This window comes from Bradysia coprophila, chromosome II (genome assembly GCF_014529535.1).
Source record: "Bradysia coprophila strain Holo2 chromosome II, BU_Bcop_v1, whole genome shotgun sequence".
In the NCBI taxonomy this organism is placed as follows: Eukaryota; Metazoa; Arthropoda; class Insecta; order Diptera; family Sciaridae; genus Bradysia; species Bradysia coprophila.
In genome coordinates, this window is record NC_050735.1 from 8570903 (window position 1) to 8590364 (window position 19462).

A 19462-nucleotide genomic window follows, 5' to 3' on the forward strand; every position below is an offset into this window, starting at 1 on the left:
TTCCAACACATTTTTTTAAACAAAATATGTACAGTTGCTTAGTCCTACGCTTAAGATTTGTAACGATACCAAACATGGTAATCATCGGTAGCGACGCGTACCCTTTTTGAAAGATTTTTTTGTAGCGAGATCGCTCTACGACGAAATTTACAAACGAAACTAAAATTTCAAAGTTGTAACTCAGCTACTTCGTGTCCTTCGTCCTTGAATGAGTGGACAATAAATACTAAATTTTTGTATAAAACCAACTTTTTTTGTTGCAAAATGTTTGTAACTCCCTTAAAACTGCGCGAAGCAAGTGTCCTACTCCTGATCCAAAAGTTTAAACAGCGTGTGAAGGTTGTGAAGGTTAGAGTCTCTTTCTCTTGCAAAAGTAATAAGAAAACTAAAAAATTGAATTAATGAGATTTCCTGCTGTAAAACACTTTACCGAGTTCCATTATTTCATAAAAAAATCGTTATTTCTCGAGAGGAAATCAGTTCCGGCTCCCTTAGTCGAGTCTTTATGTGTCTTGTTTGGTATCAATCGAAAGGTATGGATGTCATCTTTATGAAACAATTGAAAAAAAATAGCTCGGACCTATTAGCTAAAAAAAATACTGGGAATACCGGACCGAATCGAAATTTCCTTAAAGTTCGTCGAAAACGGGATTCCAATCATATAGCAAAGGTTCGAATATGGTGTCTAAGGTACCGTTGTAAAGGTTTGAGTCTCTACTTCTTAAATATGTGTTTATAAAACCAAAAAAATACATTAACGAGCTTTTCTAGTAGAAAACATTTCACAAAGGGCCATTTTGGACTCATTTTTTTAAAGATAAATCAACTTTTCTCGAGAAGGCCCGGGCAAAATATTTTAAATTTTGGAAAAAATAATCGTTAGGATCACCCCAATCATTTTAACAAGAAAACCCCATGTTTAAGAACTTTTCGAAAAAAAAGTTGTTCAACTGAACCGTGAAGAATGTCAAAATTTACCATCTGCAGATGACAATTGTTTATGTTAACTTTCAAAACCCGTTCAATCGAAAGTGTACATCTGTCTTGCGAAGGAATCAGTGGAAACAACTAAGTATGGCTAGACCACGCTAGTCTCTGACTGCTACTGAATCCCGAGATCGAAACAGCTTCTTTACCTCAAAGTACTTCACTTCACCCTGGGAAAGGGAAAAGCAAAATGGCTTTGTTCGTTTCAATTTTCTGACTTTTTATCGTTTTATTTGTAGGTTTTCCAGCTGGGAGGTACGTAGACTAATGCGCTTTGGGTGAGTTCTATTATTGCATTTAGTCCGTTGCCAAATCGCAACGTAAAAAATAAAGGCAATAAAGGTCCCCTTTTCGCATCAAGAGAACATTAGGTTCGTTTAACGCGTATGAGTATAAGTGTCGTGCATCATATAAATCTGCATATATGTAATGATGGCGAAGGACTATACGTGAATGAACACAACACAAGTTTTCTATTTACAAATCCAATTTTTATAATAATTCTAGTGCAAATACGGCACGATAATATAACTTAAAAAAAAAAAGACAAATCGGATTCGACATACAACAATTACCCTTTCTGATTTCGACACTTAAAAATTGCATACAAAAATAAAGAAATTTGATTTTCCATTGTCTTTACGCTGCGCCGAAGCCAATTCATTCAATGAATTGGTAAACTTTCATGGACATATGTTCGGCCACCGCCTTCAACGAAATCGGTAACCGCATGATCTGTTCCCTGTAAAATCCATTTAGTTGTTAACAGTCCTTCAACGCCAACGGGTCCTCTGTGAATGAAAAACCCCGAGATTAGATTCGAAAAACGTCACCGCAAAAGAGTGTGGCATTATACCTAGCATGAATGCGAGCTGTCGAAATGCCAACCTCTGCACCCAAACCGAAGCGATAGCCATCATTGAATCTGGAGCTGGCATTATGGAAGACACATGCACTGTCCACCGCCTGAATGAAATGTTTGGCCACATTTTCTGAAATGAAATTATTGAGTTGAAATCACCCCCACTGACAATCTATGACCGCACACAAACCATTCTCGGTGACCACAACATCGGTGTGACTGCTGCCATACTTGTGAATGTGGTCGATGGCTGAATCCAGATTCTTAACAATTTCAATTGTAGCTTCCAACGATCCGTACTCATGCTTCAGACTTTTCGCCGGCGGTGGTCCGAAAGTTAGATTTTGACTTAAGGCCGGTCCGGCGTACACCTTAACCCCTTCACGTTTCATTAAGTTGCAAACATCAGCGAAAAATGGTCCTTCCATAAGGTCCTCATGAATCAGCAATGTTTCCATAGCATTACAAGCGGATGGATAATCACACTTGGAATCGCGAATAATTTTCAATGCTTTCGTCAGATCAGCTTCTTTGTCGACATAGACGTGACAGATGCCTTCGGCATGTCCTAAGACCGGAATGTGTTGAGATTGTTCTTGTATCGAGCGCACCAATTCGGAAGAACCGCGCGGTATGATCAGGTCAATATGTTTGTCCATTGAAATGAGATCGCTGATCTCCTCACGCGTCGAAACGAGCGATATTGCCTTTTCGGCGCCAACACTTGCCAGCGACTCCTGGACCAATTCAATGAGTGCCTTATTGCTGTTAGATGCTTCCTTGCCGCCCTTGAGCAGTAAACCGTTCGCCGATGCCATTGCCAATGATGCGACTTGAGGTAGAGAATCCGGACGAGATTCAAAGATAACCAACAGCACTCCGATGGGAACAGTGACTTGGGTTAATTGAAGATTGTCTGCTAATTTAGTTCGACGCAAGACTCGGCCCACATTCTGTAAACAAATGAGAGAAGAGATGCGATTACAAATGGTTCTCTTTGCGTTGTGCTGGTCTTATGCACTGTAATCTTTACGAAACGTAATTGCATGTATAACATCCACGTTGCACATTCAATAAAAGTTTTCAGACAACACTTTGAAAGATTCGCAACTTCAACTGTACCCATCAGAGCAATTCAACATTATACCTCAAATTTGCCACAAAGTTAACTGCTTGGCTGCATGGCAGTTAAGTTTTGTTCTCGAAACTGAAACAACACACAAAGCTAGTTTGCATCTGTTTGCTGGTCCGGGCGAATAACAACTAATTCCTTATCATTTATGTAACGAAAATTACGACCAACAAAACAGTTGTACGAATAGACTGGAAACAGCAGAACAACTGGTTGCTATTTACGTGAGATTACCAATCATGACTAATGTTTGAAGACAAACAACTAACCCAAACTTTGCACCGTAAATCATTGCTGCTGATTTAGTGTCTAACCCGTTATAGGAATGAGTGGTTAGTGGTTTATTGTTGTAGAAAAACTTTCCTACCTTTCGTGGCCCATACAGCTAACACATACGGAACGGAGTTTAATTTATTTCAGAAATGATTTCTACCATCCAAAACGACGACTGTGCGGCAATTTTTTACAAACGGGCCAACGAAACCACAACAACCTGGTAAATCGTTTGCAGTCAAAATTTTACATTAAATCACCTGAGAGAGTAAAGCGGCAAATATATTTGTTATACGCTAGACAGTTTTAAAACTTTTATACCCGCGGTTGGTTCACTCTAAAGTGGATATGGGTTGATATCCGAAAAGCGTGAAGTATAAAAACGAAGAGCTGTTCGCTGGTGAATATAACTGTAACGGACTGAATGATTTAAAATGCAGCATTTTTAGACATAATGCAGAAGAGAAATTATTCGCACGAGAAATATAAGTTGGACGATTTCTTTTCGTCGGAATGAAAATCATTTGATTTAAAGGACAGAAAACAATTTCATGAAAGACTTTGCTGGGAAACTGTTTTCTTCAAAACTTCTTCAAAAACGATTAATTCATGTCTGCCCGTTCCTTGTTGGTATCTCATGATCATGCCTGCGCGTTAGCAAACGCAAGTCCGTTTAGAAGAACACATTTCAAATCCAGAAAGCAAACATTTCCAATTAGCGAGTTATAAGAACAATGAAATTTGATATATTTAGCTGCATACCCGTTATAGGCTGACGAGGCTTTTTCTTCTGAAGAATCCGACAATTTCACTTGACATGGGCAGACTATCGGAAACGAAGATAAAATTTAATTTTTCTTATAATTCGCTGATAAGACATGTCCCCTTTCTGCATTTACACTCAAAAAAGTGAATTATTCGATGTACATTGTACGTGTGAAACAAACATTTTACTTCTGATACGTACTCTGTACATCTAACGCGTAGAAATTTACGTGTAACATATGAAATTGATCGATTTAAGTGCGTCAAATATCGTTATTTCAGGGATTTCTTGTATTCAAATGAGAAAGAATGGCGAAAAGGATTTCCTCATCTAATGCTCCCACTTGTAGAATTATAAAATTTTACAGTTTTTGTCGGGCTACCGTCTGTCTGGACTTTCTGCATTATTTAGGTGGTAGTTGGTTGGTACCTATAATTCCATCGCTTCACCTACTGGTTCCTTCCCGAACTTTCGGGATTATTGTGGTAGTAGCTTGGTTCCTCCACAGCAGTTGGCTCAAACGGTAGCGTAATTGCTGTGAAAGAACCAACCCACTACCACTAAAATATTACCGAAATTCCATGAAGGAACCCAAAAAAATCTGAATAATCCTAATGTTCTAGAATTGGAAAGATGGTGGAGTGATGGAATTATGGGAACCAACCTACTACCACCTTAATAATCACAGCAGTTGACTCTAGTTTCTTCAACTAAAGTGATATATTGGAAGATCTTTCAGTGACTATGAAGTTATTTTGAGATGGGCCGATATACTACTTCGAACACAAAAGTTTGGAATTTCACTCGAACCTTCTGGAAACGATTAAAGAAACAAAGCAATTACGGTACGTAATTTACGAACGATTCACTACTGACATTATGCATACGAAATACGTTTAGCAAACAATTATTGTTGTGCCGTAAAAGTAATCTTTTTTCATTAAGTTTCAAAGAAACAAAACTCCAATCTCTTCATCAAATTAACGACTTTGAGATTTTGTCATAAACGCCTTTTCGAAATGAATGGCAACAATGCATGCTACAACAACTGGAAGACTGTAATCTTAAGTTAAGAAGCTTTTGTGAGGATCAACATAAAATTATTCGAATCAACAGAGCACGCTTCAATGTGAACAATATGTATACATCACCTCCATTGTATATAGGAAGTTGTTGACATTATCAAGAGATTATAACAACAATTAATGTCACATTAACATTTCCTCCATATCAAATTAAATCTCATTCTTCCCACGCAAAATTTATTCGCCAGCACGAAAATGGCTGATATTTACCTGATGACTGGAATCAGCGATTTGTTTCAGTCCCAGTGATAAACTTTTCAATTTCGATGATGTGAGGGACAATCGGGATAGCAGCGGTTTGGCTAATCCGGCTTTCGTTCCGTCGGCTATGTCCTTCGCGTTTGCTTCGAGTATTTGAGCTTGTTTTGTAATTAATAGGTCAGCCAATGTGTGCACGCTTGCGGCACGTTCCTCAGGTGTTAGCGATTGGAGAATTCGACTACCCACTCGTGCTGTAAATGAATTTGATATTAAAATTTATGAAAATTGTTTTCCGTATAAAACTTTGTCGATACACGTTTCAGACGTAACCTAACATTAGCTAATGTGTTTGTGGAATACTACTCTGCCAGCAGAAGATTTACAGAACGTACATTGTTAAGAGAACATTCACAAGTTACTTTTCTGGGTATTTGAAAATCTGTAGGGCGCTAAAATCGGGGAACCGCTCTCACTAACGCGTGCGTACATTTGACAGAACGACTTGCTCCCGATCGCTAAAATATATTTGAAAATTCTGAAAAAGAATAAGGGCCCTTGATTTTAGCCCTACGAACCATTTAAACACATTTACAGCTAAATTTCAGACAATCCTAAAGTAATATGCGTGAACATGCAACTTACAGTTTAATCTATAAAACTCTGAAGAATTGTGCAGGCATATTATGAGAATCTACTACGTCATTTGTTAACTGACGCATATGTTATTCGCAACATGTCTAAAATCCTTTACCTTTTAGATGCGGCAATGGTAACCAAACATTATCTTTAAATCTGTTACTTCAACTGTGTATCTCCAATGACATTTCATGCAAAATCTATCACTTCAATATTATCAAACATTTGGCTGTACGTATAAAAGGACCTTAGATAAAGGTCGTCGCACGTCGCTCATTGTCAATATAAGATGACTAACCATTTCTATTAGGCTCCAATACTGATTTTATTTGAATCGAATCAATAGACATGATGTTTCTCGAAAGTTTTAGGATCGCTGGATATAAGACATCATTCGTTGCTCTTCTTGAAATGTATTTACGAACAACCCCCCAACGCGAAACTTTACGGAATGTGATATTATATTTCACGAGCCATCAACTAGTGCAGTGACGACTTCATATTTGTGTGCTTATTTTGTGGTGGGAACATAAATGTGTGCTCAATGAACACTACATTGGAAGTAGACGAGTGCATCCATGCATAGATTCCACTCGTAAAACGGTTCACTTATTTCTCATTAAAATTTTGATTGTTTCGAGGAACGCAGATTGCGAAAGGAAACATTCATAAATTAATAACGTAAAAGTTTTGTGTGACGTGTATTACTACTAATACCTGTGATGTGGTAATGTCTTCCTGTTTAGAGAATCGGAAAAGTATTTTGCTAACACACAACTTAACTATTCATAACTAATGTGCAGTGCATACAATGTGTTACTTAAAGTGGCATGCCCACGACTACCAATGAATTTGCAGATGTGCATCATAAATTTTATTAACTAAATGATTTCACCGACCGATTTCACGGTTCAACTTTGCATTTTACGGAAGGGAAAACTTTTCCTTCAACATTAAATATTCATTACGCACGAATCCCAGCTACAAATCAAATCACATAAAACATATACATTCATGTCTGCCAACAAACCACTTACCATTTTCCGCTAGAGTATCCACTGGCGTTGGTCCACCGGCAGCACTCTCAGTGAAAAATGTTCCAACTTTTCTTCCACCAATTATGGTTTTAATAGCTTTTTCTTGAGTGCCATTACATATAACAACATTAACACCACGGTCCAATGCCCAAGTAGCCGCACTTACTTTTGCATCCATTCCACCAGTGCCAACCTGTTGATTAAAATGATACATTTTCTTATTTGATTTTAAACTCTTCACATAATTTTCTTATATTTACTTGCTATGCTCGCTTATGCTATGAAAGGGAAAAGGCAAGGTGTTGGTTTTTACGACTGTGAGAGGTTTTATTTTAGCATGAGTTCATCGAAATGTGTACGGTAGAGTGGTCCAAAAAAAACTATGGGATTGGGACTGACCAAGGCCTTTTAGGAAGGTCACAAGGTCATTGAAGGTGAGATTCTACCAAAATTGATCGAGATTGCTCCTTTTGACATTTGGTGGGCTCATCAACCGAACGGAAGAACAATGTTTGTATTTCAATTTCGGTACATTTTTACCTCTGAAGGCCTTGGATGTGACTGGATCGATTTGGGGCTTCAAACTTAATAATAATTTTTCTGTACAAATCTAGTGACGATTGTGACAATTAAATTTCCCAGGCACTCAGCGAATGCGAGAATTTTAAACAGAACATGACTGACTTGAGGCCTGTTGTGATTTTCCATTGAAACATACATTCGTCAGGTTGCGACAACCTTTCAGAAACGGCTAGCCATCTTTTATCGACAACAATGACGAAAGAAAGAGATGAACTCAGTGCACCAATTCTCGTGAATTTAAACATCCGTAACTTGACAGTTCTCAATCTAATGCTCAGAGTCCACTCTACACATACGAATCATAACTTTTAAGATGTCAAATGTCAAGTTACGAATTCTTTAATTCATGAGAATCGGCGTCTTTGGCGACGTCAAGTTCAAGTTCAACTGTCAAGTTACAAATTCTTAAAGTTACGAACGTATGAGAATTGAGGCCTTGGGTGAGCTCTTGTAAACACCAATACGCTTGCCGTTAACTCATTAAAGCTATGCTGTATAACCCTGTAACAACCCTTAAACAAATATTATTCCGGCCTTAACAGTCATTATTGTAAATACGAGAATGCATGGTTCTAAATAAATTACTCCGTTGCATTCCGTTGCAACGAAGGAAAAATGTAATTGACTTACGAGGAAAAAACTTAATTTGTGTGTTGCGGTTGTACAAATCTAAAAATTTTCTCATTAAAAAAACCATTTTCACAGTATTTCCATATTAACTCTTAATTCAAGGAAGCTGATATTCACTATATTTTTCTGACACAAAATTAATAGTTCGGATATGATTTCAATGGATGTCAACACTTTAAATTTCATTTAACGGAAGTCTGGAATCTGTTTTTGTTGCACACCGAAGAATATTTGTTTTCAATAAATATCATGATTGAAATTGGCACGAATCTAAAGCCTTCTTGCGACTTACCATTTCTTAAACTCGCGCAGAATGTTGATGTAGTTATCGAATCTACTACTTGATTTGATATAAGTATTTTGGACGGATTGAAGTCAAATTTGTCACTACATTTACTACATCAGCTTTAGCTGTATGTTTAATAAGGCTGGGAACAGGCTTGGGTTGACCTGTTCTGTTTTAGTTCAGATAATGGAGAATGACCGGAATCTGAATTTAGGATTGCAGGTTCAACACGAACTTGACCGGAAGCTGAATTTTTTATTTCGGGCTCAAACCCAAAGTGACCTGTAATGGTTCGACCCTAATTTTCGCTTTCGGGTTTGACCCAAATCTGACCTGGATTCGAAATTTTTGGTATCAAAATTTTGTTACTCCGAAAAATTTCAGATTCAGGTCAAACTCGAAAGTCAAAATTCAGGTTCAGATCAAATTCGAGTTGTAGCCGAAATCTCAAATTCAGGTCAAGTTCGGGTTAAACCTGAAATTTTAGATTCGGTCCGAATTAACCGAATCCGATTCCGTTCCGAGCATTCATTAAGTTGGCGTTTCATACAACGGCAGAAATGGGAGAGAAAAATGGGCAACCCATGTGGGTTAAATTTATACGGATCACGATTATTGTTGACATAAAAGATGATCAGCCACATCAAAAAGTGCGAAATTCAAATTACAAATGACTCACCTTAGATTTTGTCCCGAATTGAATTAAATTGCGATCCGTCGATGTGTAAGTGTGTATTAATCGAGCGCCATCTTCCCACGGCGGTTTGTTGTAGATTCCATCCACATCCGACATCAGAATCAATAGATCAGCCTGGATATTAGCGGCTAACATTGCCGATAAACTGTCATTGTCTTTAATTGCTATACCCTGCAATAGAAATGTTGTGGTATTTTTTTTACGTGAAATTGCGATCGTTACAAATTGTTCGTCGATGTCCATCAGTGGCCATGGTGTCGATGTCGACTTATTAAAATGGGGAATTTAATTGAAATTCAATTGAATGTTTTATGATGACAAAAAAGTTTTTGGATATGTACAAACTCATGAAAATGTATATGATAACAGCATAATGAGTTATTAATCAAAACAAATGTGTGTGGTCGCTGGGTATGTTTACATTCTGCTAAAATATTAATGTTTTAAATACACTCTGCTTTGAACACAGCACACAAAAACCATTCTCTGTGCTATAAACGATAAGCGATATGTGTTTTACAACACATCCTTTCCTTCCTAAATTTTATTCCAACATGAACACAACAAAGGTAATTAAGCGCATTATGTATTTCGACTGTGGCGTATGATACACGAGTTAATATTTCAATTTTATTTATCGATTTTAGCAGACACATACTAAAATGTTTCTGAAGTTATTAGAGTACATAGCACAATAACTTGTAAAATTTTGGTGTATTTGAATGAGTTTATAAGTTGGTGCTTTTACCTTTCGAATTGTGTTCAAGTATTTCTACAAGAATATTGATTTGAGACTGGTTCTTTACAGCTATTCTTCGAAAGATTTGAAAGAATAATAAAAATTTCATCACCACCTCATTTCTTCGAAACTTGTGGCCGGAGAGCGCTTGAACGTGTTCCGATGATGTGTTCCTCGCGGACCACATGGATGTTTTGTAATTTTCAAGTAAAAAATCGATTCGATCACTGTTCTCCGTTTAGCGTTAACTAACTTGCAATGTTATCCATGTCGTCAAGGGACAGCCACAAGAACTACTTTTGTTAGTTTACGAGCAATTAACAGCACTTGAGAGTCTGTAACATTACTCTTACACCCATCGGAGGTTTTGGTTGTAGCCGAGTGCGGCGAACTTAGTAGAATGTAGAATTCGCCTCGAAACGCCCAGATGTATGCTTTTCAGAAAAACACCGATGGATGCGTCTTAAGAAAAATGGATGCTTTGTTGAAAAGTCTATACCACGGTGGGGCTGAACGAACTTTAAATAAACATGTCGACTTCCATCTGGGTTCTTTTCATAGCTGAGTTAGGGGAGGCGCGTACTATCCAACGGCACATGTTGCAGGCGCAACCGCTGAGCCGTTTCTGAGAACTAGGAATATCGTCGCCTGGCTCCGCGGAAGTTGCTGGACCAGCGTTTGAAACTGTAATCGGTAGAGGGACAAATTCTAAGAACAACCATGTAAAAATTATTGATCACGGTCATTTGGTCGCAGAGCAATATAAGCTGAAAGTCGAAAATTCCACCTCTTCAAGAGTGATGCCTCCTCGACGAAGCTCCCGATCCAGCATTTTAATAGCGTTTCTAGACTAGGGTAATGTGCTCTTTCGAATAACAATAATAAAAATTTGAAATTGGTCTCTTTTGGTACATTTTTAGAAAAGTCACTTTTTGCTACCCTCGGTGAACTTTGGCTACTCCCATACCTTGCCGGTTAAAATATTTCAACACAATATACCTTGTTAAAGTTAGCCTGAAGTCTAAGCTTTCCAATGATACCGAATAGAGGTGTGCGCCGATCTTAAAATAGTCGGCGGCGGTGCGCCGACTGGTAAGGGATCGGCGGCGGCGCGCCGGAAGAAATTTATAGTCGGCGGCGGTGCGCCGATCGGCGCGCCGATAAATTTACAAAAAATCTAAACTTTCGAAAATAATGCAAAAACATTTGAAAAAGCGTGCGCAATCATTTTTCCGAACACTGAAATCTTACTATCTTGTAATCTGAAGTATCAACCACTTATACAAGGGGAATCAACTGAGGCGTATCTCACCTTTTATATTGTGTACAATGTACAATCACCTATTATTTTGAAAACATCTAATTTAATGAATCCAAGAATGATTAATGAGTTTGCGTAAATGACATGTAAGCTATAAGTCAAATTATAATTTGGAAATTTTAAGTCACATCTTCATACCAGATGTTCTGCAGGCTTCTTATTTCCAACTTATAATTTATGTCATTTACGCAAACTCACTACTACTATCTTTCGATTTATGCAATAACCGTTCCCGTTGCCTTTAGTCCATCTTCGATGAAGGAGTGAGATCGTAGTAGAAGGTTTTCGCAAATAAGAGATTTAGATAAACTTAAATTTATAAGTAATAAGTGCATAGACTACGCCAAAATGATTTTTTTTCCCAAATTTTTTAAATAAAGCAGCTAAAAATTGAAAATAAAGATACCCGTGTCTCGTCTTTTTGACGAAAAAACTTGAAACCGGAAAGATTTTCCACTTTATAAATTCCTAAAACACGTGATTTGCGCCATTTTCCACCCAAATTCCACATAAGGTCTTAAGTTTGCCACTTTACAATTACAGTAGTTTTGACTGATTCACTGAATTTTGTTCTCCTTCTTCTTCCTCTTATATGCACAGAAAATAGAGTAACGTACCCAAGAGTTCACGTTAAGTGAGGATACAGAAAAGACAAATGCTGTTTCGACCTCGGGTATCGATGGCGGTCTCGGGCCAGCGTGATCTGACCATCCTCAGTAGTATCCATCGATACCCTTCCCAAGACAGCAGCAAACTTTTTCTTTGGACTAGTATTTATATGGCGACCATATAAAAGACGAGCTATAGGTAGACCACCAGAGAGATGGACAAACGGAATTAAGAATATTGCAGGTACAAACTGGCAGCAAATGGCAATGGATAGCAGTGGATAGAAACAGGCTGAAAAAGAAGAAGAAGAAGTATTTAAAAATATGCATCATGTCCGGAGCGATAGCGGAGGACTTGACGCAGTCTAACTTCCAAAAAAAGAACGAAGAAAATTTTTTGAGACGCGGCAACTATATATAGGCGAGAATTTAAGTTTCTTTCCTTTGGCCTGTATCACCACAAATCCTATTCTATCTTATTCGCGCTTCAAATACGAGCAAAACGAGCTATCACTCGACTATGTAACTTTAAAATTGCCGGAGATACATCGTTTTGAAGTTGGTCATTTTGATAGAAAATGCACCAAATTAACGTTTTCCAAACAATCAAAATCTTTCAACTTACTCTGTATGTTTCTATCTGTCTATCTGTCTATCTGTCTATCTGTCTATCTGTCTATCTGTCTATCTGTCTATCTGTCTATCTATCGACGGTCGATCTCGGAAACTAGTCAGCCAATCTCCATGAAATTTTGCAGGAACCTCGGGGTGGGCATAAAAATGAAAATGTGATACGCCACTACCCCAGGAAAAACCAGAATTTTGTTTTATTGGCCTCGAAGTGGTTTCTGCGTGTGGTTTTCGAGGGTCGGGAACGCGTTTTCAGCTGTAGCTCAGCTGTATTGAAACCTGCAGGGGCGTGTGACCCATCAAATGAAAGGTATTCGCCACACGAATCGAACAAAAAAATAATTAGAAAAATTGGTGCAGATTTGGTTGAGCTAGAGTGGTCAGAGTGACCAAATTTTGAGCTACTCGAGCGTAGGATGAAAGGACTAATATTTTTTGGCTTATGAGAGATAGAGATTTACTTTCTTCGGCAAAGTCTCAGAGTTTTACGAGTAGAACACATTGGCATATGTGAAAAATGTCGAAAGTTGGAAATGGGAAATGTTTTTAGAGGTATTTCTTGAATGGTGGCAGATAGAGAGTTACTTTCTTCGGCAAAGTCTCAGAGTTTTACGAGTAGAAAAGAAGGGCATTTGCGAAAAATGTCGAAAGTTGGAAATGGGTGGGTCAATTGGGGTTTTGGAGATATTTCTTGAATGGTGGCAGATAGAGAATTACTTTCTTCGTCAAATTTTCGAATTTCGTCAAATTTTCGATTTTCGTTAAATTTCGTCAAATTTTCGAATTTCGTCAAATTTTTAAATTTCGTCAAATTTTCGAATTTCGTCAAATTTTCGATTTTCGTCAAATTTTCAATTTTCGTCAAATTTTCGAATTTCGTCAAATTTTTGAATTTCGTCAAATTTTCGAATTTCGTCAAATTTTCGAATTTCGTCAAATTTTCAATTTTCGTCAAATTTTCGAATTTCGTCAAATTTTCGAATTTCGTCAAATTTCGTCAAATTTTCGAATTTCGTCAAATTTTCGAATTACGTCAAATTTTCGAATTTCGTCAAATTTCGTCAAATTTTCGAATTTCGTCAAATTTTCGAATTTCGTCAAATTTTGGAATTTCGTCAAATTTTCGAATTTCGTCAAATTTTCGAATTTCGTCAAATTTTGGAATTTCGTCAAATTTTCGATTTTCGTAAAATTTTTGAATTAAAACTGTAAACTTATAAAAAGCAGTGTTGATTACACTTCTAAAACGACTGATATCCCAACAACAATCTCTTCGAGAAAAGTGTGACGCAGTCTTTGAAATACAATTTCTAAAATGAATGATATCGCTAGAGTTGACGCTTTCAGCTTCGTTACGCAAAAATTAAATTTTACACCCAATTAGTTCAAACAAGCTGGCTTAGTTTTTCTCATCATCTGCCAAATAATTTTTACCAAAAAAAAATTTGACTGGAAACAACCAAAATTTTACCAAAAAAATCTGCGTCGCATGCGGCAGATAAATTTTCTTGCTGGTCTGTTCCTGAACATTTGCCACTTTGCGACGCAGATTTTTTTGGTAAAATGTAACCTTAAACAAACAAACACAAAATGTTACAACACAACAACCCAAATACCATCGAAGCTTACAATCAAGGTCCATTATGATGCACTAAAAAGTTGGCAAATATAGCATATGTTTGGTTAGTCCACAATGGCCAAAAGCTACACAAATATCAGAATCAAAATATTGATCGCGCCAGAATAATTGTGACAAACCGAACGGTGTATCAACAAAATTTGACAGTTCACAAATCACAGCTGTTCCGAATACTCAGTGCTTCCGAAAATTAGTCGTCGGTGATGTTAGTGCTGCCAGTTTCGAATAGTCATTTTTGTGTGATGTAATTATGCGCAAATAATGTAAGACGTGAGAATCAAATTATACACCTTTCCTTAGCCAATACTGTGTAAGTGAAATATTTCTTTTATTCCCAAGAATTAACAACACTCTAGTTGATTCGAAAAAAATAACCTGAAAAATGTTCGAAACTCGCAACACTGCACAACCGAATCAGCTGAGTTCTTTCGAAGTTTGACACTAAGTCAATGTGCCGTTCTGAAATAATTTAGCCGCCGCCGATCCCTTACCAGTCGGCGCACCGCCGCCGACTATTTTAAAACCGGCACACACCTCTAATTTTCGTCAACTTCCGACTTAACTTCTAAAACGACTGATATCCCGGCAAAAACTCTTTCAGAGCAAAGTTGGACGCAGTCTACAGTCTATATGTGTGATAACTTCTAAAACAAGTGATATCGCTAGAGGTGACGCTGTCAGCGTCGTTACGCAAAATTGAATTTCACAGCCAATTAATTGAAATTAGCTGATCTAGTTTTCCAAACCATTCGCCAATTATTTTTTTTCAGAAAAAATTTTAACCAACAGAATTTTGGCTGAAAAATTTTCAACAAAAAATTCTGCGTCGCAAAGTGGCAGATGCTCACGGACAAACCTACGAGAACATTTAATCTGCCACATGCGACGCAGAATTTTTTGTTGAAAATTTTTCAGTCAAAATTCTGTTGGTTAAAATTTTTTCTGAAAAAAAATAATTGGCGAATGGTTTGGAAAACTAGATCAGCTAATTTCAATTAATTGGCTGTGAAATTCAATTTTGCGTAACGACGCTGACAGCGTCACCTCTAGCGATATCACTTGTTTTAGAAGTTATCACACATATAGACTGTAGACTGCGTCCAACTTTGCTCTGAAAGAGTTTTTGCCGGGATAAAACACTTGCCATCTACTGATAGAAATAGGATACGTTATAGAAAGCTACTTCGAAGATAACCCTATCGTAGCATCAGAAACAAAATCACCGTCGTACAGTGCAAGTAAGAAGAAAAACCCAAAGTTTCAACAAAAATTTTTTAACAAAAAACTCCTTTCTACGCATATAGAAACATAGCAGCATATAGAAACCTGACTTATAAATTAAGAGCGATAAACATTTGCTAAAACCTTGTACATGTACTCAGGCACACACTTTTGTATATATTTTTCAATTTAAGTTTATATTTATTGTCGCCCATTAAAATTTCTGAAAGCACTAAACGTATAAAATTTCGGCGCGACGAAAATACAATCGGCGGCGGCGGCGGCGTTAGCTATTATTTTTCGGCGGCGGCGCGCCGAAAATTTAGCAAAAAATCGGCGGCGCGCCGGCGTAAAATCGGCGGTGCACACCTCTAATACCGAATATGCCATGTATGATTCTCAGCAAGAACTATTTATGATAAAGATTTTGCATCGAGGTCGGGCTACTAGCAAATTTAGGAATGTGTAAGCTTTCAACAGAAAATAGATTTGGTGGCAGGTGTTTGACCTCTGAGAAAACAGAGCAGTTTATGAAACAAATACAACCAAAATTAATTGTTATTAAAAGCTAACACATTCGTGGTCGGTATTGAGGTCGTACATTTTTCAAAAAGGATTCTGATGAAAAGATATCATCAAAAATGAAATACGAGACACACAAATATAGGCTATAACTTTAGGTAAGTACCGGTGCCTCTTAAGGAAAGTAGTCAATGTTCAATGATTGTACATGATATAGAGATATTTCGAATGGATAAAAGTTCTAAAATATTTTTTTCACGTTAGGGTGCTATAGTGTAGACAAAGAAAACGAACTGACGGATGATCTAAGTACCCTAATTCCATTATAAACGTGTTCCATATCTTTCTTCTGTACCAATACGAAAACTCTTCTATTGGCACAGAAAAGTTTAGCTAAGCATCGATGCCTCTTAACAATTTAAGCAAATATTGTTGGATACTTCATCTGTACAAAATTCATAAAATAAACAAAACTTTACATCGTGTGCTGTACACCAGTACTCCATTATGCAGCGATGGAATCGTGATATGTTGATACCTAAGTTAATATGCTATTCAAAATGAGTTGTGTAGATTCACACACCATCCAAACGAATTGCATTGAGTTTATTTTAATTTTGTGTTAGCTATTGAACCACGGCGTGTTAAAACTATTAAAGTGCAGAATGACTGAAAGCTTGCTTTTGAAACCGGTCGAATAAAGCGGACTACGGTGGAATATGTGACATGAATACATTTTTCTTCGTTTGGGCAACAGTATCAGTGAGTGAACTATTTTTGGGGTTCAGTTCAGCGTCCTTTGTTGCACTTCTTTAAGATCTTCCATGATATAGCAGTCCATGCATAATATCTTCAGAAATCATTTTACTTGAAGAGTTTGAAAAACTTCAAGAAAGCACGATGTTGAACCCAAAAAAAGTAGGTCCAAGTCGTCGCGTTAGCTCCTTGCACACATCGAAATTCATGAATTCATGAAATTCATTCTACCCAAAAGGGAAATATTGGTCTCCTACAACTTTGACTTTTTTTTACTTAAAAATCATTTCTCTGACACTGTGATATGATTTTTCGTATTAGCTTCCTGCCCACCAACTGGAGGAATGGTTGTTTACGTTGTAATTAATTTCCTTTCCATTACATTCCCACAGCAATTATTAATAATTGAATTTTCATCAAAAATGCATTAGCGTTACAGTTTTAGCTCTTTGATTTCAATGTTACAATAAAATGCCAAAAACATTGTGCACCGAGTAATACCAGGAGGATGTTATTTATTATTCCTGCCTTCGATCGACTTTTTGAATGCAACGATAAACTGTGTTTTAGAGGCCGATAATTAGAAAATCTCATTATATTTATTCCCCTGAACTAACGTTCATACAATGACACGGTGATACGAACACAGAACATGCTGTTTTCTCGGAATGTGGTCCATTATAATGAGTTTAGTGAATGGCACACCGTATATGGTTCGGTCATGACACATTGACTTATGGAAAATATAACAGTAATTGTGCCTGCAATGAGTTTTATTTATTAATGGAGTACGCTGTGGTAGTGTTGAGTCGCTGGGATACATATGAATTCAGAAATTATTGTTCTGGATATATAAATTTAATGGCAATGTATGTATGTGAATAGGACAATGTTGAGCTATTATTTAACTGGTACATCGACGTCATTGCGATAAGATACATAAAGTGAGTTGTTTTCCGACATTTTCAGTTCGTTAGTTGCTACGAAATTAAATTTGTTATAACCGAGCAGCGACAAAATTTACGTTGAAAGCTCTGTGAATTTATGAACTTAAAACTTGTAGAACATAAGTTTAAGCTATGTCAATATTTGAATTGTAAAATATTATTTTTAAGTAAAAAAAAGAAAAATAGTTCCGACTATAACTTTACCGGCTTCTTAACATTTTTCATTAATTTCATTTCGTGTAGCTGGGATATTATATTCATACATTCAACTATGTCAAAGAAAACTTTTATTCTGGAATGCAGCCTAAATTTCTTCGCAAAATAATCTGTTTCGATGCAAGAAACTTTTTCGAATATTAAAATATTCTGAAACATACTCGACGATATATAGCCACTCATGCAAATTACACATTAAAACTGTGACCCAGCCTGGAAATATGTTTTCTTTTATTAAAATATGAATTGACGTTGATGTTTGTTCGCTGTGATGGAATTTAATAATTGAAGTTCACCAGTTAACTTGCAATAAAAGTGGACATTAAAATAGCACCGTTCTTGGCATGAACGCTAGTAAGTCAAATGTACGAAACGATCCTATTTTTGATACATGGAACGTACATGTACAATCCGGCAGGAAAATCAAAAATTTGTATTAATTTTTTTGATTCATTCGATTCGTTGACTTATTTTAAGACAAAAGTTGTTCAACGATATATGGAAAAAACGCATTTTTAGGTGGCTAAAAGTGAAATCAAAACTCACAACATTTTCTGTTTTAAAAAACGGCGAAACACTGTGTCAACAAAATGTATCGACTTTTTCTTAGTACGGCTATGTTATCGCTTTATATTCATGACATTTCAATTTGTATTTGTAAACGTGTATTGGTGTTAACAACTTACTGCCTGCTGACAGTCTGCTGACAGTCTCCTAGACAGCATTAACAAAAATGTCGATTCGTTTGGTTCGAGAGTGAGAAATAATTTAGAAATGAATTTATAAAAAAATTCGTTCGTTTTAAATTGTTTCTAATGATGCGAATATTTTTTATTTTGGTTGTAGAACCAAAATAAATTATTTAAAAAAAATCATTTTCCCGACGGATTGCATCTATTGTATGAGAGAAATGCAGCACCTATTTTCATTTCATCAACCTCTAAAATATTTTCGGTGGTAATGCTAGGAGCATATGAGAAAATTCATCCATGGAACCCAAATTTACTATTTTTTACCTGAATTTCCTGAAATCTAAGGATCAATAAAAGTTGAGGTAAGGCATGTCAGATTTCAGGTATTACCGGAAAAAATCCCAGATATACCAGCAATCTGATTTACCTGAAATTTCAGATTCTAGATTTTAGATCCTTAGATTTTAGGTGAATTCGGGTCAGGTCAGTTAAGCATCAGATATTTCCAGGTCGATCTGAATTTCGGAGCCAGATCAAGGGATACTTCACTGTTTCGAGTCATAGCGTTTCGACAAGCTGCGAAAAGAAATATTTCTTGTTTATGGCAAGACCTGACCTGACCCGAACCTGATATATCCAAACCTAGAAAGTTTAGCTGAAATTTTCATACAATTTTTTCGGTAAATCTGAAACCTGACCTATTAAATTTAAAGTGCGAATAATCGTTCCGTGCTTAACTCTGAGCTCGACACACATTTATTTCGAAAATTTATTATTCAACCGGCCGAATAGTTAATCAATCCACTGATTCTGTAATTTCTTCTAAATTTTTATTTTGAAGAGTGAGGTGGTCTGACCTGAAACAAAAGGGTTGTTTTCGGACATAGAAATAATTTTTTCTTTCCGGGAACTGAGTCTAAATTTGCCGGTAACCAAAAACGTAAAACGGTTTTCACGTTTCATATGTTTCCCAGTGGTTTGTTCAGTGAAGTGATTT

General features: G+C 36.7%; 1 protein-coding gene across 1 annotated transcript in view; it reads right to left on the minus strand.

Annotated features, from left to right (window-relative positions):
• Window positions 1-1456: 1456 nt before the first annotated feature.
• Window positions 1457-19462, minus strand: part of LOC119070900 (delta-1-pyrroline-5-carboxylate synthase) — a 54420-nt gene continuing 36414 nt past the window's right edge. Inside the window, exons 7-12 of the mRNA XM_037175429.1 lie at window positions 9157-9345; window positions 6980-7172; window positions 5316-5557; window positions 2040-2802; window positions 1844-1979; window positions 1457-1778 (exon numbers count right to left, since the gene is read on the minus strand). Of these exons, the coding sequence (XP_037031324.1) occupies window positions 1652-1778; window positions 1844-1979; window positions 2040-2802; window positions 5316-5557; window positions 6980-7172; window positions 9157-9345 (1650 nt within the window). The 3' untranslated portion in view covers window positions 1457-1651. The remainder of the gene's footprint in view (window positions 1779-1843; window positions 1980-2039; window positions 2803-5315; window positions 5558-6979; window positions 7173-9156; window positions 9346-19462) is intronic.